Raw genomic sequence first — 26,501 nt, 5'->3', positions numbered from 1 at the left:
CCACAGAAATCAATATGATGTCATTCTTAAGAAACTGCCATACCTAGATCATCTTTGCACAGAATTTTATACAAGGACCACTTATATCCTTACAAGATCCTTACAATTAGTCCAGCAATTATTGCCTACTGACCATACAAAAACAATTACAGTTTGCAAATAATTCCTGGCTTTAACAGAAGAACCAGATTTTTTCAAAAAAACTTTTGATGACTGATGGGGCACATTTCCACTTAAGTGTGTTTCTAAACAAAAACTGCCTTTTTTTGGGCACAAGAACAACCAAAAGTAGTTAAGCTTTTTTTTTTCTTTGGTAGTTGTTGGCGCATTGACTTCTGTGGCCATAATGCACCTCCCAAGGTTTTTGCAGTACTTTGATCCAAGCCCAAAGCGGGATTCGAACCCGCGACCTTTGGGTTGCCAGGCAGGCACTTTACCCACCCGGCTAGCCCGGTCGGCAGTAGTTAAACCAAGGCCATTTTACAATGCATGGGTGGTATGGTATGGTACTATGACTCACTGAGTGTTTGGACCGTTCTTTTTTTTTGAAAATGATGAAGGAAATGCTGTTACTTTTACTGGTGGACAATATCACCAAATGTTAATTTCCTGCAGTCTTGCAATTCCTCACATCCAGAGAAACAATGGCATTGCTTTGAGAAATGTTCTCAAATCATTTGATCTCATGATTTGGAAATTGTTTAGCCACTGAGATCTACCGATCTCACAGTCCCAGATTATTTCCTTTGGGGCTTTCTCAAGGACAGCGTACTTTATCAAACTGAGAACAATTATGGCTCTCAAGGAAAACGTTTAGAATATAATTCAGGAATTATCAATAGAACTCGAGAAAGTGATGGCAAGAAATTGTACTGTCCTGAGTATGGCAGTGCAGAGATCAAAGAGGCAAGCATCTGCCTAATTTAATATTTCATATATAAATCATAAAACATGTATACTTTCTATAAACATAGTAAGTTTCTTGTATCATAGCACATTCTTTGACAATTTTTAAAACAAATGTGTTTGCTAGTTTTGAGACACCCTGTACAAAACTTTAAGTCACTTTCTTTTGTGGAGCTCACTGTTTAGGAGAAAACTATCTTTGATTTTCTATGCACTGTTATGAGGTGCCATTCCAAATTTTCCTTTTTATTTATTGATATACTTTCATGAAATATGAGCCACATACTCTTGCTGCTTACATTTGTAAATAAAATGTGTTCCTGTTCCTCATGGAAGTTGTATATTTTTATTTCAGATGGCCTTATTCTTCATTCATTGTTATCCAAAAATATATGGATAAAACCAATACTGAAAAACACTGTGACATAAAAATCAAAACAAAGAATTACTGTACAGAAACAACTTACTGTATGTGATCAATCAGACAAAGCTTTTAATTCAGATCCATATTTGTCTAAATTGACTGCAACAACATTCTGCAATCTTTCTTTCAAATTAATAATAATAATTAATGTGGTCCTACAATGCAAAGGAAATATGTGTACAAGTTGACCTAACCTGGCATACCATAAGGCAAGGTTTAAAGTAATGCCTGCATAATGGATTTTTAAAAAATATTAAACTTATAACTGTAATTCTAACTACTGACATTCTCAAATATCTCTCAAATAAAGTAAAATTTTCAATAATATTTTTATTTCCAAATTAAATATATGAGTAATATAAAGATTAAAAACAGTTTGGCACTCAATGGTTAGTTTATTTAATCAGTAAAATTTGCTTCTTGGTGAAATTTTTTAAAAATTTATATTTCTATCAAGAGGATGAAGGAATAGTTAGGAAAATTAAATACCATTGTCTGGATTTGATCATGTATGCCTGAAGTAATGAAAACATGTATGAAACTCTGTTATCCATTTCATTACTGGTTCAACAGATTCTGTATACATATAATATAATTTACAATGTCAATTATTCATTTGTACCAGCACATCAGTTTACTTAACTTCAAATTTAAAAATTAACTCATTAAATTCTTAAATTATTTTTTACTTTCATATAAGTTAGGGCAATTGCATCGTGTTGATATGCAGTAAATTAACCAAAGTTATTATAGTGGCATTGTTCTATTATATCTCATATTGTACATATGAGGGACACTCAATAAATTATCTATCTAAGGTACTTCCTATAGTTATATTTTAATGATTCATGATTTATCATGTTCCTACATCTCAACTGGAATCATACTAATTTTGATCCTACTGTGTTTTTAGGTTGTGCTGCTGTAACACAAAGAAGGAGACACCTGTATCAATTTATGGATTTGCTGAAACTGGAGCATCGTTAGTCATCAAGTTTCTCACCAAAGAAAGAAATGATGAAAGGATGGTGGCCAGAGGTGGACTGGGTCAAAAATTCTTACTGGGGAAAACTTGTAGCGGCCTCATACTAGTGTTTATGGCCAAAACCAAACCAGCCTCCCAGCCCACCAGGGTTTTCCCTGTAAGTCTTACAGCCAGTCTGCCTCTGATGGTGGCTGTGTATGGTAACAGTGCACCTTCAGAGTACCAGGTGAAATTCTGGTCAAAACAATTCAAGTAGGGTAGAGAGTCCATTAAAGATGATCCACATCCATGAAGGCCTGTGACAGCAGTCACTCCAGAAATGTGCCAAGCTGTGGAAACCCTTGTGTAGAATGATACATTTAAAGGTGTCCCAAATCTCTAGGGAATGTGATATATCTGAGGGAACATTTATAACCATTCTTCATGAACATTTGGGGATGACTAAGGTCAGTGCAAGGAGGACCCCCAGATTTCTGAACCCTATGCAGAAGCAATTCAGAGTATGGTATAGTGAGGAGAATTTAGAGCTTTCATCTCCAGAATTGTTATGGGTGATGAAACATGGGTTCATCACTGGGATCCTGAGACCAAGCAAGAATCAATACAATGGAAGCATATGGGTTGTCACCCACACAAAAAAATTTTGGATACAACCTTCAGCTGACAAGATTATGGCCACTATTTTTTGGGATACTGAAAGAATTTTGTACATTCACTACTTGGAACATAAGCAGACAGTCACTGGGGAGTCATATGCATCCCTACTGTACAACCTAGGGGATGTCATAAAGGAAAAATGCTTTGGAAAACTTTCCAGAGGTGCTCTGCTTATTCATGACATTGCACCAGTGCACAGGTCATTCACTACTTGGAACATAAGCAGACAGTCACTGGGGAGTCATATGCATCCCTACTGTACAACTTAGGGGATGTCATAAAGGAAAAATGCTTTGGAAAACTTTCCAGAGGTGCTCTGCTTATTCATGACATTGCACAGGTCACACGCTGTTGCTGCTTTGAGAGACTGTGACTTGACAGAACTTACCCATCCCCCTTACAGGTCTGGATCTAGCCCCCAGTGACTATTTCTTGTTTTGATACCTCAAGAAAAACGTAGGTGGATGGCACTTTGCTGATGATAATGAATTGAAGTCTGCCGTTTCTGTGTTCTTTAATGGACAGGTCAAAGAATTTTATTTGTCTGGTATTGCCTCATTGCCAACAAAATGGAACAAGTGTATTGAAATTCAGAGAAATTACATTGGAAAATAAAACCAGATTTTATTTCCTTCATAGATAGGTAGATAACTTATTGAACGCCCCTCATACCTTCACAATGAGTTGCCTATCTGGCTACACTTCAAATAAGTAAACTTCCCCAATAGTTGTTACTTAATTGCAGTAGATACCACCATCAAGCAGCTGTTTCAGGGTATATACACAGGGATGTAATGCTCTTTAACCTATAGGCTCCTAAAAGTTGGAGAAAAGCTTAAGAGTTAATGGAAAGAAGAATGATAGTAGGTGATCAAAGTTCAACCTGAAAGAAAGAAAGGAGCAACATCTACTTTGCAAAGAGTAGATATAATGGAAATATCTAGAACATATCATATCTTAGTCTTTTATGTTCTAGATATTTTTATTTCAACTCCTTTGTGGTTTTGATTATGATTTGGTTTGGTCGCTTAGATGAGTTCTTTTACTATTTAATTTGTGCATTTTCTTTTTGTTCCTGTGTTGAGTCAACCATGAATCACATGCTTGGATTATGTGTTCGTTCTGTTCTCCCCCATATTTACTACCTTTTTGCCTTAAACTCATAAATTTCAAATTCTTTATTTCATTACATGTGCGTTGCATTAGAAACAGAGACTCTATATTATTGTCTTTTGTGCAATTCTGGTAGTTGACTCTTGATAAGGACACCAGGGTTGTGCATTATATGGCAATATATTTATCTATATATTTATGCATATTTTATGTTTTTTTATTATTAATATAGTTTTAAATGTAATTTCTTTCATTCCATTATGCTTTTTACTCTTTACTTTTTTTCTATATATTTTCACTATTAACTCGCATCACTTATATACAAGGTACATTCAAAAGGTTTCTAGAATTTTACTATAAAAGTTCATTGAGCAAACAGTTGGGCTTACTAACTAACCTTCAAAGTACCTTCCTTCTGCATGCACAAAAACACAGCTCCATTGGTTTTCCCAAAGTTTGAAACATTCTTTAAATTATGGTTTCCTAATATACATAGAGCTTCTTTGGCATTTTCTTTGATGTCATCCTCTGTAGCGAAATGAGTAACCAGAAGCCTCATTTTCACTTTAAGGAACAGCCAGAAGTCAGACGGTGGAATGTCAGGAGAGCAAGGAGTCGCTTCTGCATGACTGTGATTTCATTTTGCAGACAAGAACTGCTGATTGTTATTTGGTTTTTAGGAGCATTAGCAACTAAGGCCATATTGCTCTGGGATATGTGGTGGTCATTCCCTGACCTTTCCGCATCCTCCGTATTTGGTGGTGACGGGCTCGAACCCCGGTCTAATCAAGAAACATGTGCTACACACTGCTGCTCCTTCCCACCTGGCTATGGAGGTGCCACAAGAACTGCTGAACTGCTATTGCTGTGTGACTGGGTGCATTGTCATGGTACAGGATCCAGCTATCCTTGAATTTTTGAGGTTGTCTTCACCTCACATTCTCAAGTAAATGTGTCAAACCTCAATGTAGTAAGCAGCAGTAATACTTCCCCCTCTCAGTTACAAATTCATGGTGGCGCAATATGGCCATAGCAGCCCTTGCGCCAATAAATCCCACTCCAACCAACAAATTCATGGTGCTTATGCCGTCATTGTTGAAAAAAGATCAATTCATTTCAAATTCATCAGGATTGTGTGTACTGAGCTTATAAACAGTCTAACTTCACAAGCAAACTCAGCAATAGTCATTCACTTCTCATGAGTTCCTTCACTTTCTTGGCATTTTTGTCATTATTTGATGTTGAAGGGCATCCATTGGGAGGTTTCCATTATGGATGACATGGGAGGTTTCTTCAAACCACCATCTCTGTAGCACTTTTTCCAAGTTTAAAGAACATGATGTTAGCATGCTGTTCAAACTGCAAAATTCTGCAATCAATCAACTGTGACACATGAGTGAAGTGATCGAGCAGGCTTCTGCTTGGCATGAGTGCACAAGAGGGTCAACATCAACATCCACAAAACTTAAGCTGTGGTGCAAACAAGTTAAATACCAGCATGCAATTCTAGGAACTTTTTGAATGGTACATATATATATTATTTGGAATTATATCCTTTATTATATTAAAATTATAAACGGCATTGCAAAATTCATGTTACTTTTTTTTGGATATCCAGGACTAACTTCTTTCCATTTTGTTGAACTGCATGGCATTCACTGTTAAAAATTGCATTGTAGGTTTTTTTTTTTTTTTTTTACCAAAAAAAAATCCAATAAAAGCCCTGCAAAACTATGTAACATTACATGTGTAACAAAAGGCAAAAAAATTATTAATTAAACTTTTCAGTAGTACAGATCACAGACATATAATATCATGATTTATGGCCAATTGAAGTAATTGTCAATTAGCCATTTGTGCAAATGCCTCAGTTACTTAATTTTGAATTTAAAAATAAACTCATTAAATTCTTTTATTTTTTTATTGTTTTACTTTTTATTCTTGTTTATTTTTTTAGTACATGCTGCCATTTCTCATCTGGTTAATATTATAAGCATGATTACAGGATGAGACTTTTAAAATGATATATGATTTACCTTTGTTGATACAAAACCCAAGGTCAATATCATGAGCAAATGTAAAGTAGATCTATATTTTGACGGTTGCTTCAAACAGTATGTTTCTGTAATGTATTTTAATATTTTAATGGCTTTAAAATTTTTTAGTTCATGCTGCCATATTCTACCTGCATTTCCAACTGGAATCAACGGACACTGCTCGTCATGGACTAATGTTATTAGTGGAGTCCCTCAGGGCTCAGTGTTGGGTCCATTATTGTTTTCTGTATTTATAAATGATATTGATGATGGTATATCAAGCTTAATGTTGAAGTTTGCAGACGATACAAAGGTAGGCAGGGTTGTCAAGGACACTACTGACACTATGCTGCTGCAACAGGATCTGGAAAGGTTGAGCAGATGGGCTGAGAGGTGGCAAATGAAGTTTAACATTGACAAATGTAAAGTACTACACATGGGAAACAGCAACCCCAGAGCAACGTATCAACTCTGTGGTACTACACTGACAGTGGTAGAGAATGAAAGGGACCTGGGGGTGGTTGTGCAGGCAGATATGAAGTTCTCTGAGCAGTGCAGACGGGCTGCAAGAGTAGCTCATGGTGTATTGTCAATGATATATAGCAATTTTTCTAGCAGGGATAAGGAGGTGATTATTCCCTTGTATAAGGCAATGGTCAGGCCACACCTAGAGTACTGTATACAGGTCTGGAGGCCTCATTTCAAGAAGGATGTAGAGCTGCTGGAATGAGTACAGAGAAGGGCAACAAGATTAGTGAATGGAACAAAGGGGTGCTCTTACGAAGAAAGGCTTAAGTTTTGCAAATTACAGTGTCTGGAGACTAGGCACCAGCGAGGTGATCTGATAGAGGTGTATAAAGCCTTGAATGGTTTGAGCATGCTCAATGCTGATGGGATTCTTCCTCTCGCTCAGAATAATCACCTGAGAGGGCATAAATTCAAATTGAGGAAAGACAGATGTAGGATAGATGTGCGGAAATTTGCCTTTAGCCAGCAGGTGGTTGGTTGGTGGAACAGACTTCCATCCCTTGTCGTGGAAGTTGATAGCCTAAATCAGTTTAAGGCTCAGCTGGACAGGTATTTCGAACGAACAGAGGGGTGAAGTGGAAGTGGTTTTTTTTTTTTTTTTTTGGCTGATGCTGCATAAGCTTGCTTTCTTGAATCAAATGCCTCTACTAATGCTAATGCTAACTAATTACCAACATATTATGGGATGGTGATGCAAAAATAGCTTTGAAACTGGATGAGAAAATCACATCTTTTGACCTCAACTTTCTGACAGAAGCTGAAAAATGAAGAATTTCTGTAGAATTCAGATCTAGAATTTGATGAAACTGATTCAAAAGACATTGTTGTATCAAAGAAAAAAAACAGTAAGTGGGTTTTATTACAATTTTAAATGTATGTTTTTTTTTATTTTTTTAAAATTCTATTTTCAAATTTTTTGAAATTTTTATTATTGTAAATTATTATCTGGTTTTTCACACCATTTTTACTTTATTTTTGGGAAATCAAGTCAAAATAAGAACACATTAACAATTTAAGGCATTTAAGAATAAAGTTTTTATTTTCACAGAATTTCAAAATTCTGTGAAATAATTCACTTCCCAAAGCCCAACTCTATAGAAAATCGCTGTGAGAGACCCACCCAAGTGTGAAAGACTCACTGGTGAAAGCATTAATGCTACTTACAAAAACATGCACTGAAAGTAAAATAATTTGACAATAAATCCAATAAACAGTATATAGATGTACTACCAAAAATAAAGTTACGTTATCTTTGTATTGCATAATAATATTATGCAATCCAAGCATATAAAAAGCAATCTATGCATATAAAATTGCTGTTTTCCCTTTTCAGTTAAAAAAAAAACAAAACTGTCTATAGCACTCAAAAATATTATTTTTCCAGCCAGCTACATTAATGCACAAACTACAAAATGCAAACCAGCTTTCTTTTTCTAATTTGAAAACAGGAATGTATATTCATAAACAGTTGAAAATAATGCATTGTACAGTACTTTGCCACCTGGTACTGTTTGTATTTCAAATAAATAAGAAGTGTTATCTCAATAAACAGAAGCATACAAACACTGATCTTATGCAAATTATGGCATGAAATATCAACTGCACAAAAGACCATATGGTAATAAAAGGAGCTACCTAATGGTGGTTTGAAGTGATTCTGATAAACACAAATCAATTTATTGTGATGTCGACATTTAGAAAGTAAATGCATATTTCAAAACAAAAATACAAACACAAAGGAAATAAATAAAAAAAGTAAGCTTTCATTAAAATTACAAGAAAGAAATATGTTTTCTATATATTTGAAAAGTTTGACAATCGAGAACTATTAAATGCTCAATTATTCATATATTCTATTATCTTATGAGATGCAACAGGGATTACCTTTATTTTTTTGCTATAGGATATGCTTCTTTTGACCAACTCTCCTAGTCCAACATGTTAACAATTAATTTGTAACAATGACATAATTATAAGATTAATTAAACATCTTCCCCACTGCCAGAACAGTAGCGGGACAACCCCATGGTATCAATATTGGATGCCCAACTCAACCCAAGGTTCCAACCACCACCACCCCACTGCCAGTAAGGAAAACATCAGGTCCAACATCATTAAAACTAAATTTAAAATTTAAAATTAAAATTAATATAAAAAGCTTAACTGCATACAGAGCAATATTCTCTTCATTCGTTAAGTTGGACTAAGGCTTTTCGAAACTACATGTTCACATATTTGAAAAGTGAACTGCAAAAGCTGGTGTAATATATCTCTGTTAATTTAATATTATTATGCATTAATATCATAATGAAAATGGAGACTGCATCATGGCATGTAATGCCAAATGTAGTCTACATTTTCAAGATGTCCACTAAGAAATTAAAAATACTAATAAATTACATATTAGTATAAATTAATACCTCTTCTAATGTTGTACTTGTCAGCCCATAATTTGAAAATCCTAAATCATTCAGATTGGCTTCAAGTTGGCTGAAAAATGCAGCAAAATTGTATGGCTTTCCATCAGGTGAACGTTGAGGTAAACTGAATACAATTTCTGAACCATGATCTTCTAAAACCGAAGCAGAAGGTATAGAAAGCTGAATAAAATCCAGAACTTCCCCGACATTTTGCATGTCACCTAAATAAATAAGAAGTAAAAAAATGGAATATCATTTCAGATTTTATATAAATAATACAACTGGAAGATAAAGAAGTAATGTGATAGGTTTTTTTTTTTTTGCTGCTGTGGCTGAGCACTTCTGAGAGGAAGACCACATTTTTCCAGATGACATAATTATTGCCAATCATTAGCATAGCCATTGGCACCAGATCTTGTGAATTTGTCTTGTGAATAAGATCTTGTGAATTTGTTCACAAGATCTTGTGCAAGATCTTGTGAATTTGTTCTTTGGAACATAATACTATTAACAGAGCCAGGGGAGTCTGTAATCATCTTCTCTTTGAGACCATGATCCTTAGACAGGATGAGTGGTCCCACCCGGCATGCTCCCAGGCCATTTCTGGTCTCCATGCATGTGTGGAGGATAATTCCCATGCTTCTACAGTAACACATTCTGAGAGCCATGATGCTGTTAATACAGTTCATTCTGGTTAATCGGGGCAGCCGCTTATTTGGAGCAAAATATGAAGAACAGAAACAAAACAAATATTTAGCCTGAATTTGTTCCACTTATTTGGGCCAACTCACCGCTTAATTAGGGCAATGAAGGTCGTGATTGAACAATAAACTAATTTAGATTGTTCATAACAGAGAGATCATGCGGGCAGCAGCCAAGTCAGTTATTGCGAAGTCGTGCTGTAGAGTGGTTGTTTTACGTTTGTTCTGTGTTGTGGTAATCGGATTCTGAAGAAATTTGGCTTGCAGTTGTTTACAATCACACTAGTTACATATGTATACATCTTGTGGATTAGAATAGATTAAAAACTGTACTAAACAGTGCACTGATTTTGGTTTCCCCCCTTTTTTTTCAGTACATTTGAGACCCCTGTCAAGATGCCACGTAAAGATTTGTCGCTTTCAGAAAAAATCACTATTCTTGACAAGATAAAAAGTCAACCTCCTAACATCAGTCATCGTCAGCTAGTGGAGATAATAAAGGTGCCAAAATCTACAATTTAATGACTGCTACAGCAACAACAAAAACTTAGAGAGGAGTGGACATTGTGCGTGGGTTTAAAGAAAACATCTCATAAGCGAAAGAGGGAAGGCAAAGATCCAGATGTCGAAGATGCTTTGAATCAATGGTTTTCCACTGTATCTAAACGAGGAGTGTGTGTAAGTGGCCCTATGCTAAGAACCAAGTCAGAAGAGTTGGCCAAAAAGCCAGGTCACATAAATTTCAAAGTGACGGATGGCTGGTTGTCTCGATGGAAGTGTAGACATGACATTAGTTACAAAAAAGCACATGGCGAGAAGGACAGTGCCGATGCTATGAGTGCTGAGCAATGGAAATCTGAAAAACTGCAAGAGTTGCTTAAAAAATTTAGTGAGGATGGCATTTACAATGCCGATGAAACAGGTCTGTATTATCGTGCTACGCCAGATGGTTCCCTCAACTATCAACACATAACACTGTCCGGTTCAAAGAAAACAATGGATTGTGTAACAGTGTTGTGCTGCTCAACATGTCAGGAAATGATAAACTCAAACTTTTGGTTATTGGTAAAAGTGCTAAACCTCGTTGTTTCAAGAGGCTTACAATAGGCAGTTTGCCAGTTTCGTATTATGCCAATAAGAAGGCGTGGATGACCACATATATTTTTATGCAATGGCTAATGAACTGGGACGCGGAACTGCAATGGAAGTCCAGAAAAATTCTGCTGATATTGGACAACTGCACGGCACACTCTAATGTACCTGGTTTAAAAAATATTGAATTGGAATTTTTATCCCCTAACACCACATCCCTGATACAGCCTATGGATGCGGGAATTATAAAAAATTTTAAGTCCTATTATTGCGGAAAGCTGGTTAATCACATCCTTGAAGCAATTGAGGAAAATTTGCTGACATCATCTTCGAAATCAATAGAGGTTAGCACAAAAGTTTCAATGTTAAAAGCTGTACAATTTATCGCCAATAGCTGGCGAGGAATAAGCAGCAAAACAATTTGGAATTGTTTTGCTAAATGTGGTTTCATGACTAATTGTGATTCAGACGTGATAAGCTGTACAGAAAATGAAATGGCTTTGGAACCGCAACAGGTCCAAAATTGTGAAGAATTTTTAACGATTGACAATAAGCTTCAATGCCATGATGAAAATGAAGATTATGAGGAAACGATTATTGAACAAATTGCAGCAAAACAGAGACACCAAAAGACCAAGAAAATGATTATGATGATATACCTAAGCGAGTGACTAACCAGGATGCCAGGAAATGGATCACTGAATTGAGATGCTATTTCATGCAGGAAGGCAATCCTTTATCAGCATTAGATACCTGCGCTGAATTTGTTCAATTGCAGTCCATAAAAAGAACATGTCAGGGTACACTTCATAATTTTTTTCAAAGTAAGAACCCTTAAGTAATGTGTAACCTTTGCTTGACACGGACATTATTCTGTATGTATATGTACATATGTACATTATTTACATATGTACGTATAATGTACATATGTAAAATGAAGATAATGAAGAAGAAAATAAAAAAACAGTACATTTTGTTTGCTTTTAGCTTTAGTTATTTTTAAATAAATGTTTGTGCCAATATAACTTAAATACAGTGTGCTTTCTTTAAATACCACATTCCCTTTATTTTATTCATACCTTTTTGCCTCCATTAGAATGTGCTTTCAAGCTCATTAAAATTTCGCTTAATTGGACCAAAGTGATCTGTCCCGATGTGTCCCAATTAACTGGAATCGACTGTATCATTGAAGGACGTACCATGACAGTGACATTCCACCATTGACAAAAGAGGCACAGTCACCTTTGAAAGCCTCAGCTTTGTTTTTTTTTTTGATTTTATCTCCATAATATTCATATATTTTTAATTTTATCTATTTATTATTTTTATCATTTTTAATCCCATAGTATTAGTATTAGCAATGGTCACATGGCACAAGAAAGCCTATGGCTTATGCTGCACCAGCAAAAAAAAAAAATAAATAATAAATAAAATAAAAAAATAATAATAAAAATAAAATAATAATAATAAGAAGAAGAAAATAAAAAATTAATATGAGAAAAGGAAATAGACAACCTGTGCGTTTCCCTCCTCCCACAGCTGACCTTCCAATTTCCTCAAACTGTCAGCCCCTACCACCCATGTAGGAAACTCATTCCAGTAATTTATAACTCGCTGGCTAAAATAAATCTTTCTGCAATCCAGTCTAAACATCTCCCCCTGTAACTTGAAATTATGGCCCCTCTAGAATCATTTATAACCATGAAAATTTCGTAATCGTTCATTTTACTTATGCCTCTCAGAGCCTTAAACACCTCAATCAAGTTTCCTCTAAGGTGCCTAGTTTCCAAGCTCTGCAACCCACATATTTGAAGCCTTTCTTGGTATGGATGCCCTTTTGCCAATCTCATCAGGCAGTTACCCATCTTTGGATCCTTTTAAGAAGCACAATGTCTTTCTTTAAGTGCGATCTCCATACATGAACATAGTATTCCAAGTGTGGTCTAACAATAGCCTTATATAATGGGATTATGATGTCCTTATCTCTACTAGCAACTGTTCAATAAATTATCGATAGGATAATCTCTGGGCCTTCTTTGCAACCTGTTTACAATGCTCGGAGAACTTCATGTCTTGTATCTGACTGTACCAAAACACTCAAGTCCCTTTCTTCTACTACTGGCTTTAGTTCAACTCTAGCAAGTGTATTGGCGCCTCCATAGCCAGGTGGGCAGGAGCAGCAGTGCATAGCACACGCTTCTTGATTAGACCGGAGTTAAGCCCGTGACCACCAAATACGGAGGATGTGTAAAGGTCAGGGAATGACCACCGCATATCCCTGGAGCAATATGGCCTTAGTTGCTAATGCTCCTAAAAACCAAATAACAGACAAACAACCAGCAAGTGTATAAGTGATTTTGGGGTTACTGTTCACCAGATATAATACCTTACACTTTGCTGGATTAAAGCATAGCTGCCATTGTTCTGACCATCCTCGAAGTCTATCTAGGTCACTCTGAAGAATCTCTGCTTGGCGGTGATCATTAACTACTCTACCAATCTTTACATCATCTGTAAATTTAGACATCATACCTTCTATCCCTTTATCGATGTCGTTTATGAAAATCAAAAACAATAGTGGTCCTAATACTGATGCTTGGGGAATTCCACTTCTTACGTCAACCCAATCTGAGGAATAGCCATTTATCCCAACCCTCTGCCTCCTGCCCTGAAGTCATCCAGCTATCCGTCTAAGGATTTTCCCTGTTATTCCAACCTGTTCTATCTTATAAAGTAACTGCTCATGTGGGACTGAGTCAAATGTGTTGCTGAAATCAAAATAAACAATGTCGAAATTATTCCCTAAATCCAGCTCTTGAGTGACTCTGTCAAAATTGGTAACCAGATTAGTTAAATATAATTTTCCCTTTACAAAACCATGCTGAGTTTCCTTCAGAATTTCATTTCTATCTAAATGGTCCTGAATTCCACCTTGATCACCGTCTCCATGATTTTCCCTACTACAGAAGTTAAACTGACCAGCAGGTAATTTCCCACTTCACTCTTAGAACCGCCCTTATATATTGGAGATACATTGGCACTGAGACACTAAGGGCGAAGTGAACCGAGAAAGTTTGGGAACCTCTGGAGTTTTCTCAGCTGCGCAGCACCCACGAAGTGCTGTGCAGCTGAGAAAACTAAAAGTTGAAAAACAGGTCACACTGCATCTGCCTGGTTCTTTAGTGTAACTCTGTGCAAAATGTAAAATCAAATAATAATAAGTGATTATCAAATAATAATTATTTGATAATCACTTGTTTCAAAAAAAATATTATTTCAAAAAAAGCCTGAATAAAATTGGTCTATATTTAGGAAGGCAAAAAAGGTTCGATCATTGATCTTAAACCAACAAAATATGTGCAATACACATTTTTTGTTTGTGGTTGTTCTTGCAAGCCATCTAATTTTAACCCAGCAATGGTCCTGTGTGACCACTGCTGGGTTAAAATTTGTCTAAATGAAAACTTCCTACATTACAGTCTGGACCTCTTCCCCATAATTAGAATTTATGGGCCCTTGTTCTAGAATAATTTTAACAGTAAAATTTCACCCTCATTCATTTTACTTTCTCTTCTCAGAGTTATACAGACAATAATTAGGTCTCCTCTAAGATGTGCCTAGTTACCAATGTAGTCCACATATTTCAAGTTTTTGCTCCTATGGACTTCCTTTTGCCAATCTCACCAGACATGTTGCCCATCTTTGGACCCTTTCAAGAAGTTTGATGTATTTTTTTACATGTGGTCTTCATATTTGGAGAGTACTCCAAGTGTAAATCTTACACTTGGAATACTCTTACACTTGCCTTGTAAAGATGGGGATCATGGCCTGTCTATCTCTAAAACTATCAAATGTTTGATAAATCATTGATGGGAAATTATAAACTCTCCTTTACCCATACTGCACTGCAAGAAGAACTTCAATCTTTGCTTACACTGTAACCCTCAAATTAATTTCTTCATGTACTCTTTTTTTTTTTTTTTACTTCAACCCCACCAAGTGTGTAAGTTAACTTGTAGTTGCTAATTTCCAAATGTAAGGTCTTGCTTTTTTGCCATTAAAACATAGCTATCTCTGCCTGATCATCCCTCAAGCCTATCTAAGTTGTCTTGGAGAAGTGCAGCTTGGCACTGATCTTAAACTACCTTCCAAACTTTGACATCATCTGTTCTTGAAAACTGTTTGAAGTAAAATCTTCAGAAAAAAAAGTGTTTGAAAATGCTATTTTTACAATCTGACATCGCATCTTGTATCCCTTTATCAATGCCATTTAAGAAAATCAGAAACAACAGTGGTCTCAGTACTGATGCTTGGAGCACCCCTCTTTTTATATTATTCAATCTGAAGAGTAACCATTAATCACAGCACTATGCTTCCTGCCCTGCAGCCAGCCTACAATCCATCTAAGGCCCTTTCCTTCCCTGTGATACAACACGTTTCAACTTATGCAGTTATCTCATCTGCAGGAATGAGTTAGTATTAGTAGTAATGTGGCAAATGATACAAGAAAGCAAGCTTATACAGCACCAGCAAAAAAAAAAAAAAAAAAAATCCCATTGCACCTTTCCATCCCCTCCAATGCTTTATTTAGTTCTTCCCTGATTTTATTCAAGCTATCCACTTCCACCACATCAAATGGAAGTTTGTTCCGGCAATCGACCACCCATTGGCTAAAGGCAACTTTTCGCACATGTATTCTGCATCCTTCCTCAATTTGAATTTGTGCCCCCTCATGTGGGTAGTCTGAGAAAGAGAAAGAATCCCATCAGCACTGAGCTTGCTCAATCCATTCAAAGCCTTAAACACCTCAATCAGATCATCTCACAGGTGCCTAGCCTTCAGGTGTTGAAATTTTTAGAATGACGCCTTTCTTGATAGGCACATCCTTTTGTTCCCCTCACCAACCTTGTTTCCCTTATCTGTACCTGCTCCAGCAGCTGTATATCCTTCCTAAAATGAAGCCTCTGAACCTGTATGTAGTAATCAAGGTATGGCCTGACCATTGTGTTATACAATGTAATAATCACCTCCTTATCCCTGCTAGCAAAAATCCTGTATATTATTGACAAAACCCCAAGAGCTGTCCAGGCAGCCTTTCTGCACTGATCAGAGAATTTCATATCTGACTGCACAATTACCAACAGGTCTTTTTCATTTTCCACTACTTGAATGTAGTACTACACAACTGGTACATTTATCTGGGATTACTGCTTCCCATATGCAGTACTTTGGATTTGTTGATGTTAAACCTCAATTGCCATTTCTCAGCCCAACTACCTAATTTTTTTAGACCTTGTTGCAGTACCATGATTACTGTCATTAACCAGTTTGCCAACCTTCATATCATCTGCAAACTTGGACAATAAGCCTGATATACCTTTATCAATATCATTAGTAAATACAGAAAACAACAATGGGCCCCAGCATTGAACCCTGGGGGCCTCCATTGATAACATTGGTTCATGAAGAGCAGTGTCCACTGATAACAACTCTCTGTTTTCTTCCACTCAGCCATCCCTTTATCCATAGTAGTAACTTGTCCTGCCACACTGCTCCAATTTGTATAGCAGTCTATTATATGCAACAGTATCAAAAGCTTTCCTGAAATCCAAGCATATGATATCAAAATAATTTTTTGCATCCAGTTCCTTTATTACAGCATCACAATATCCAATAAAACTGGTCAGACATGATCTTCCCTTAAAAACCCCATGAGTTAAATGTCTTGCTAAAATCCAAATAAACAATGTTGAATTTATTTTCTACATGACCTAGAAATTATTTCCTCATGATCTAGAAATTATTTTCTAGGTCATGAGTAACTGTCAAAATAGTTAATAGTTTGGTTAAATATAATTATTGCTTTACAGAACCATGCAGTATTTCCTTCAGAATTCTCTTTCTATCTAAGTGATCATGTACTGCATTCTTGATCATTGCCTCCATGATTTTCCCAATGAAGTTAGACTGACTGGTTGGCCTTTACTACTCTGCTCTTAGAACCACTTTTACATATCAGCAATATGCTGGCACTTTTCCAGTCTAAAGGAATCTCTCCTAAATCCAAAGATATCCTCATAATTAATCTTAATTTTTCAATACTGCCTCCCTCAAAATTTTTCTTTCATTGTAAATTAAGTGCATTATAAAAATAAGTGGATTTTGAACAGAACTGAAAATGGAACTTAAAACGGAACTTATAACTGTATTAAAATGGAACTTAAACAGTACTAATAATGCAAGAAATCAGCCAGGACTAGAAATATTTTGTTATAGTGAAATTTTCATGGTATTTAATATAATAGGATTTTATACTCAGCATCTTATTGGACATTTTTTACTAACAATTTGGTTAAGCTTACAGATAAATTAATACTTGAAGAAACTTTTTATTAATAAATAATAAAAATAAAAATTCTCAACATTTGTATTACTTAGCAAAATCAAAACAAAAAAAAGAAAAAGAAAAAAAAAGCTGTGAATTAAATATACAGACGTTAAAAATCTGTTTTCAGACAGATAAGATCTAATCAATGAACTTTAAATTTCATATTACTATATTTAAATAAAACTAAGACACTTTAAGGAAATAGCTTACTGTGTTCACATTCGCTTTCTGAACATGATGATGAAGAAGCTTTCCCAGAATCACTTTCAAGGTCTGAATCAGATGCAGTACGCGAAAGTGTTAACTGATAACCACAACCATATTTATTCTTCAGTTTAAGTGGTGATCCACAACACAGTAATTTTCCCTAAATTGTACCAAATAAAATTACAGTAAGTGAATCTTTCAACATCCAAATATATATTTATGTATTAAAAACATTTCCAAAGCACATTAAAGAATCATGTTCACAAGATTTCTATAATGAAAACTAACTGAGAAAAAAGTTTAAATACCCTTTTAAAAATTGTTAATGGAATTAATATGAAATGGGAAATTAAAATTAAAACAAAAATGACAACTGCATGGAATGTGTTAGGGATACAAAGCGTATAAAAAGACAAGACTCTTCAGGATATAACTAGGAATGCAATTTGCTACCATAATTAGAATCTCAGAAAATAGCAGCATTCTGATATAATGAATAAGAATCACAGTTGAAGTTAATCAGAAATTAGATTAACACAAGACAGTTATACAACAAAATAGAATAGGAGTGTGTAATAGTTCTCATTCTTACAAATGCAGTATGAAAATATGTCAGTATAATGGATATATGATAGTACAGTGGTTTCAACACATCACTCATTTGAATAGGTCTGGGTGTGAATCCCGTCACTGAATAAAGAAATTACAAAAAAAAAAAAAAAAAAAACCCCAAAGTTTAATAAGTTTAAATATTGAACACTGGTTGTGGCAGGGATGGGATGTGTAATTTGTAATTATGTTAACTATATTAACAAGCTGGATAAGCTATGATTAACAGATACATTTCAATATAATGAGCTATGGACATAACAGGATGGATGGACCTCATTCTCATGTTCTTCACCTGACAAAGTAGCAATGGTAGATCCTCCATGGGGTGATAACTCATTTAATGTGTCAACCTTTAGCAAGGATTGATTATAATTCTTGATTAAGCAGTTATCTAACTGCTTAATCAAGAATTAATTATAACTATAAATCAGCTATCTAACTGCTTATTCTAGCCTTAGAGCAGACCAATTTCCAAATTATTACCCTAAAAATTACCAGTTACTATCACATCGATGTCTTCTGTTTTGATCAACAGAATGTTTTCAGAAGTCTTAAGTTTCTGCTTCTTGGCTTCAGTACAGAGCCATTCCCATTCCCAACTCAGACTTGGCTTAAATTATAGAAAAATGTAATTCTTTGAAAGACCAACCCATTCTCATACTTATTTAAGCCATGCGTCATTCGGTTTCAATTACTGTATTAGAAAAATGGAATTGTCAAAGACCAATCCATGCCCATTACCGAAAGAGAAAAAAAGTGTATCATAATGTGTCTTAGTTAAGATGTCTTAGCATCTAAACCAATGCCAATCTTTAGCATTATCTTACTCAGTATTTCAAACCACAGAAATCAGGAAACAAATCTTTGTTTTGTTTTGTTGTCCTAGACATATCCACTGCTTTTGACTCATTTTCCATTAATTCTCTTTTTCTTTAGTTGAAAAATCTTTTTAATAAAAGGTCCTGTGTGAGCTTGCACAGTGAAGCAACTAACAAGATAAGTAGGCTATGTTAACATCTAGAATTTCTAAAAAGGTTTTAGGACTGAGATGCCAGGTTATGTTATGAAATTAGGCCATGTTAACATCTAGAATTTCTCAAAAGGTTTTAGGACTGAGAGGCCAGGTTATGTTGTGAAATTAGGCCATGTTAACATCTAGAATTTCTAAACAGGTTTTAGGACTGAAAGCCTCAGACTACAGAAAATTCACAAACAAGTTAGTACATAGCATCATTTTAATTCGCAGTAAATCACTGAAGTAGGTGAAGTGGTATCATTTTTGTTATATCTCATATTATGAATTCCTTCACAATGAGTTTCCCTGATATTACACTATCTCAAATAAGCAATGCTTTGCCAGTGGAGAAGACTAATGTTACTTATTCTCAGGATACCAACACCCAGAAGGCACCATTTCATGGCTTTTTGGCCTCTCATCAGTGGGTGTGTAGGTACCCTGGTGATACACTGTGTATCACCATGTATATGATACTGATCTGTTATCTTGAAGTGGCAAACATTTCTAAAGAAACAGAATGTATGTAGCATTAGCATTAGTAGAGACAAATGATGCAAGAAAGCAAGCTTATATAGCATCAGCCAAAAAAAAAAAAAAAAAAAAATCACCCTTCACATTTCACCCATCCATTCACTCCAAATATTTGTCTAGTTCTGCCTTGAACTTATTTAAGTTGCTGACCTCCACTATAACAGATGGAAGTTAAGAACAGCATTAGCACTGAGTTGCTCAATCCATTCAAGGCCTTATATACCTCAATTAGATCATCTCGCAGGTGTCTAGTCTCCAAAAGCTGTAGTTTGCAGGACTTAAGCCATTCTTGGTAACACCAACCCTTTGTTCCCCTCACAACCTCATTGCCCTTCTCTGTACTCGTTCCAGCAGCTCTACATCTTTCCTAAAATGAGGCCTCCAGACCTGTATACAGTACAGGTCTGGAGTATATGTAGTATTTTAAAATGAATATGGTTCATTTTTAAGATAGCTTATGCATTATTATATGATATTTGAAATTGGTCATTCATTAAGTTATAAAATTTCAGTATATTTTTTAATGGAGACAATTTTAGTATTTTTGGAATCAGTGGATCAATTTCCTATAGAATCTATAATTTAGAACATAATCATGTATGAATATGTTCTAACACACTTGTAAAAAATAACTGTACTGCTCCATAGTATGAAATTTTTTTTGTTTATTTGTCAGTGAAATTTTTGAGCATTACATTAATTTATTATAAGTGAAAAAGTTCTTCAAGCAAAATAACCATGTTTGAAAATGAAGAAGACACAAGAAGCTATGGTACGTATCTTATCATATTGAAAGAAACCGTTAAGGAGGACACTAACTCTTATCTATAATAGTTAAGAAGGCCAAAGTGCATCGGCTGATAATGAAGCTGTCAAGAAGTATGCAGAGGAATTTCAAAAAAATTATTGAAGAGCATGGATACACACCACATCAAGTTTTCAATGCCAATGAGCCAGGTCTTTGGTGGAGAAAAATGTGCAACAGAATGTTTATTTTAAAAAAGAGAGAAAACTGCACCAGGTTTTAAGGCATCAAAAGATCATGTAATGTTACTTATATGCAATAATGCATCAGGAGATTACATGATAAAACCTATGCTAGTTTATAGATCCTCTAATCCTTGTGCAATGAAAGGTGTAAATAAAAGTGCATTACTGGTATATTGGAAAGCAAATAAAAAAGCTTGAGTAACTGCTGATTTATTTAAAGAATGGTTTTTAAATTGTTTTGTGCCAGATGAGGAAAACTATTTAAAGCAGAAAAATCTAGATTTCAACGTTTTATTACTATTGGATAAAGCGACAGGCCATCCAAAAGATTTAAGTCATCCAAATGTTAAAGTGATGTTCCTACCACCTAATACAACTTCTTTAATTTGGCCATTATATCCATTAGATCAAGGTATTATATCTATCTTTAAAACTCATTACATCAAAAAATCCTAACAGTGGATTTTGGAAAAAAATTGATTCCAAATCTATTGAAGTGATGGTTTGTTTGTTATTTGGTTTTTTGGAGCATTAGCAACTAAGGCCATATTGCTCCGGGATATGCGGTGGTTATTCCCTGACCTTTCCGCATCCTCCGTATTTTGTGGTGACGGGCTCGAACCCCGGTCTAATCAAGAAGTGTGTGCTATGCACTGCTGTTCCTTCCCACCTGGCTACGGAGGCGCCTGAAGTGATGGAGGCATGGAAACATTTTTAAATATTTTTTTTAAATAAAGCTATTGGAATCATAGCTTTATTGCTCAAAGAGGTAAAACTGTCAACATTAAATGTGTGTTGGCAAAATATATGCCAGAGTCAGTTCATTTTGGAAATATGGTCGAACTGGCAGAAAACAGAATCGGTGTGATAACAGAACTTGGTAAGTCGGTAAGAGGAGAAAGTTTTGATGATATGACTACTGAAGATGTTCAAGAATTAATGATAGAAAAAGAGGCTAGCAATGCAGATTTGGTGGAAATGGCATTGGAGGACCAAATCAAGTCAGAGGATGATAGCGCAGCTCAAAATCTGAAGTTCCAAATTTTACTCCAAAAAGCATACAGGGAGGCATAAACTTAGCAAAGCAATTAGAATCTTATTTTTTGAATGCAGATCCTTTGACTGAAAGGATCACAAATTTCAAAAGGGAGCTTCCAAAATGCTTAGCTCAATACCATGAAATTTACAAAGATCTATCAAGCAAAAGCAAACAAACCTAGATTACTGATTTTTTAAAGAGAGCAGGAGATACATAAAATTTAAATGCTGCGGAAGAAAGTTCAGAAGGTATAGATATTGTGCAAACAAATGTTCTCATTTGATTGTGCTTAGCAACGAAGAGGAAGAAAATTAGAACGTACATTATATGACATATATGTATTATCACAGTTTGTAAGATTGCTATTTTTTGATCCCTTTCTGTTTATTTTTATTTAATTATCATAATATTAATGGACAGTTTCATTTTTATAAACTCAAACTCAGAACCTCTTATTTCTCAAATAAAGGAAACTTTGAACTTAAAACCATCTAAAAAGCTTAAATGTATTTCACTGATTATGAAGGCAACCTAGTTCTTTTTCTATTCAAATTTGTTTGCATTGCCTTTTATGAATAAACTCACTTTGGTTTTGGTAATGTTAAATATTCTTTTAGGAATACTTACGACATGGATAATTGCAACTGTATCACTCAGAATATCAGCCTCATCTAAGTGATGGGTAGTAAGAAGAATGGTACGCCCTAATAGAAGAAAATAAATATTCTAAAATTACTTAAATTTCTGGATTTTAGCAACAGTGAGAGAGAGAGAGAGAGTGTGTGTATGTACACAGCAAAATTGCGCATAATAAAAAAAATGTAGCTTACATTGCAACAGGCAATTCAAATCGTATTTTGTGTGACAGGGAACAAAAAATTATTTTTTTGTTGGCACTTAAATATGATTATATTCAAACAAATTTTGCATAGTTATATACAGAATTTAAGTAAAAATTAAGTTCCTACTTTAATGCTGGTGTTTTAACATAGTATATAGTTCATGATGTTCTACTCAAGATACTTTGAAGCCATCTAATTAATCTTAAAATACTGTTGGAGTTCATTTATCATGTTGTGCTGTGCTTTGTTCTTTATTTAATTTTGGTGCTATACTGGAGATGAAACTAAGTTAAAAAACACTTAAAACTATACAATTCAAACTAATATTAACTTAGTTAAATATAAAAATAGAAATGGCTACATTAATAAGGTTAGAACAGAATTTATTAGCATTCTAAAATTCTTGTTTATACCCATTAAAAGGTTATCACTCACTAACGCATGCATGCACGCACGCACACCTGTTTATACCTATTAAACCATAAATAGCTGAAATTAATTAAAAATGTAAACAAGTTCATTTTTAAAATGAATATGGGATGAGAATTAACATCTGAAGAGCAAACAAAAAAAAAATTATATATGGTAAACCTGAAAGAAATATAACCTATCACTATCTATAGCAAGGGACGGCAACTTTTCAGGGGTAGTGTGATGGTTCAATAGATTCACTTTGATACAGGAATTTGGGTACCTACCGTTAATATTTAAAATCAGATATACCTGTAAAGAGCCTAATAGCTGGTATTTTAAAAACATGGGACACTCATGAGTGGAACTGTTGCACTTGTGTTTTGAGCACCTTAGGTAGCATTCTCATAGGTTGCTAACCAATGATATATGACATGTTATCCCAAAGTTTCCAGACTACTTTTGTGTAGCACAGATGGTGGTATACAGAGTTCTGTCCATAAATGGTGTGTGTGTGTGTGTACTCAAGTAATAGGGTGGTCGCTAGGCAATAGCCCATCTCCACCTTAAAAACATCTGATGGTGTACAAACTCTACAGAGCAGGCAAAAAAGTATATTGCCTGCTCTGTAGAGAAAACAGTAAATGAAAAAAGTATATAAAAGAAAAACTTGTAGGTCTAAGTGTGTGTTCTGTTGTTGCATTGTTTCTGTCAGGCTACTTTGCCACCAGGGAACAGCCAACAGCTGGGCAGCTGCTGCCTAGTGCCCATACCAAAATCCCACATCCAGCAGAGGTGTAGCACAATACCAATGGATGCCAGCAAAATCCTATATCCAGGTTGATCAGACCTGGTTAGCAGCAAAAAAAAAACATAGCGGTCAATACTCTGAGAGTCAGACTTCACAAAACAAAATGGGGACAAGCCCCAGAGTCCGAGAGAAAAAATCTCTTTTCAAAGTTCCAGTATTCACAAAATCATTACACTTCCATTGATAATCTGGAATAGAGAATGGTGGAGAGCCAGACCCAACACAATAAGCCAAATCCAGCATCTCAGTAATCGAGCAAAACAATTTACATGGAAAATAGGTCTTCTTTCATGGTTCCCATCTTCACTTCCATCTACAGTCTAGAATAAAGAATGGTGGGGAGAGCCAGACCCAACACCATGACCCATTTCCAGCATCACAAAAATCAAGAAAAACAGTTTAATAATTCTCTTTTCATGGTTTCAGTCTTTACAACATTGCTACACTTTCATTTACAGTCTGGAATAAAGAGTAGCGGAGAGAGTCAGACCCAACACAATAAATCAGGTCCAGCATCTCAGAAATCAAACAAAATAGTAGTATGCAGACTTCATAAACATAATAGTTCTTAAGTTTGTTGCACCAAGGCCTTAGCCTCCATCCTTTTAGCAAAGGCTGAAAGCCAAGAACGTCTGTAATGCCTGCAAGTTTCTAAGATTCTCAATTAGAATGCACATTGTCCTCTGATAATACAGTACATACTATATCCAGTAGCTCAGCACAAGCTTCATGATATAGGTCACAATCAAACAATACATGGGACCATGTCTCCAAACCACAAGTACAATTTGGATCTGGCTCCAACTGACTCTCAAATAACTTTGCTCTAAGTGACCCATGTCCAATGAGGAGATACGAAGAAGTCATAGAGAGTATCAGCCATGTGTTGGTTTTCAGATAATCCACAGCAGAAATAAAATGCTTCGTTACTTGACCAAACACACTGTTGTTTTAACAATCCTGCCAATCTGCTGTAAGTTCACTCCATATTCTCCTCTTCTCAGATCCTGATATCATTAGATGTATCAGCAGTAATACCTAACGTCTCCGTAGACAGACCTTTCTTAAGTTGATACAACATTCCTCTATATATTATATAGAGATCTAGAGGAATCCTATCTCCAAGAACCTGGAGGGTGTGGACACATTCAAAACAGTCAGCAACATTGATTGCTGGAGAGATAATAATTTTGATTGCATTTTAACCTTAATAACTGCGTGAAACTATACCTCAGTGACATATGAAGTAATCAGTAAGAAGAAAGTTTGTAATATAATAATAAAGTTCTTTTATTAAGGCCCCATTCCTTCCAGAAAATTCTCATCACAGAAACAGCAAGATTCCTAATTTTTTGTATGAGATTATACGAATGCAGTAAAAAAGCTTAATTTGTCATCCAGTAAAATACCCAAAATATTTATTACTAGAAACATAGGGAATCTGTGATCCATCAATTAATATTCTAGATGATCTGCCATAATCAAGGAGTGCTTTAAATACCATAACATTAGGTTTGCTTACAGAAACCATAGATGCCGATAGTGGAAACCTTGAAGAGCAGTTTGATACCAGTCCTAATCTCACTTGCTTTAAAGTTATTTTACATTCTTCTAAGATCATATCACGTACCCTTTTATTCTATGTTTTACTAATATGATGGAGTTAAGAGAGGAATTTGCATCAAATTCTGAAAGAATCTGATGCAAATAAAATTCCAGAAAACAGCTTCCAGAAATCATATTTCAGAAAACAGCTTCAAAATTCCTGATGTTACTGGAATGTGCTCAACTATCTTTTTTATTTTTTGAAAAAAAATTTGGCATTTGTGAATTTGCCTTAGAATATACCAATATTTGTCCTTATAATAAGGACTGAAATATTTTTTTTAATATATTTTTTTATTTTTTAATGAAAATGATGATATATAAAAATTTGTGTCATTTCACACATTATTTTCAAAGAAAGAAAATTTTATAAATAATGCTGAGAAAAATAAAACTACATTATATACATAAAACATAAAACTATTACTAGTTTTATATTTTAAGATATGCTGCATCCATACATATTAGCATTAGCATTAGTAGAGGCATATGATGGAAGAAAGCAAGCTTACGCAGCATCAGCCAAAAAAAAGAAGAAAAGAAAAACCACTCCCATTTCACCCCTCCGTTCGTTCGAAATACCTGTCCAGCTGAGCTTTAAATTTATTTAAGCTATCAACTTCCACAACAAGGGATGGAAGTCTGTTCCACCAACCAACTACGCACTGTCTAAAGGCAAATTTCCGCACATCTATCCTATATCTGTCTTTCCTCAATTTCAATTTATGCCCTCTCAAATGATTATTCTGAGCAAGAGGAAGAATCCCATCAGCATCGAGCATACTAAAACCATTCAAGGCTTTATACAACTATATCAGAACACCTCGCTGATGCCTAGTCTCCAGACACTAATTTGCAAAACTTAAGTCTTTCTTCGAAAGAGCAACCCTTTGTTCAATTCACTAATCTTGTTGCCCTTCTCTGTACTCGTTCCAGCAGCTCTACATCCTTCTTGAAATGAGGCCTCCAGACCTGTAAACAGTATTCAAGGTGTGGCCTGACCATTGCCTTATACAAGGGAATAATCACCTCCTTATCCCTGCTAGAAAAATTCCTGTATATCATTGACAAGACACCATGAGCTACTCTTGCAGCCCATCTGCACTGCTCAGAAAACTTCATATCTGCCTGCACAATTACTTCCAGGTCCTTTTCATTCTCTACTGTCAGTGTAGTACCACAGAG

At 35.2% G+C, this 26,501-nt stretch overlaps 1 protein-coding gene across 5 annotated transcripts in view; it reads right to left on the bottom strand.

The window, feature by feature from the left end:
- The window catches only part of LOC150082988 (uncharacterized), a 1,785,507-nt gene that overhangs the window by 368,384 nt on the left and 1,390,622 nt on the right, over positions 1-26,501 (bottom strand). For all 5 annotated transcript variants that reach the window (XM_090377722.1, XM_090377724.1, XM_090377725.1 and 2 more), the window contains 3 exons: positions 22,275-22,351; positions 17,461-17,617; positions 9,070-9,290 (listed from right to left, as the gene is read on the bottom strand). In XM_090377722.1, the coding sequence (XP_090233848.1) occupies positions 9,070-9,290; positions 17,461-17,617; positions 22,275-22,351 (455 nt within the window). The remainder of the gene's footprint in view (positions 1-9,069; positions 9,291-17,460; positions 17,618-22,274; positions 22,352-26,501) is intronic.

The sequence above is a fragment of the Mastigoproctus giganteus genome, chromosome 7 (assembly GCF_048544385.1).
Source record: "Mastigoproctus giganteus isolate SK-2022 chromosome 7, ASM4854438v1, whole genome shotgun sequence".
NCBI classification, from domain to species: Eukaryota; Metazoa; Arthropoda; class Arachnida; order Uropygi; family Thelyphonidae; genus Mastigoproctus; species Mastigoproctus giganteus.
This window is presented reverse-complemented; position numbering and strand designations above follow the sequence as displayed.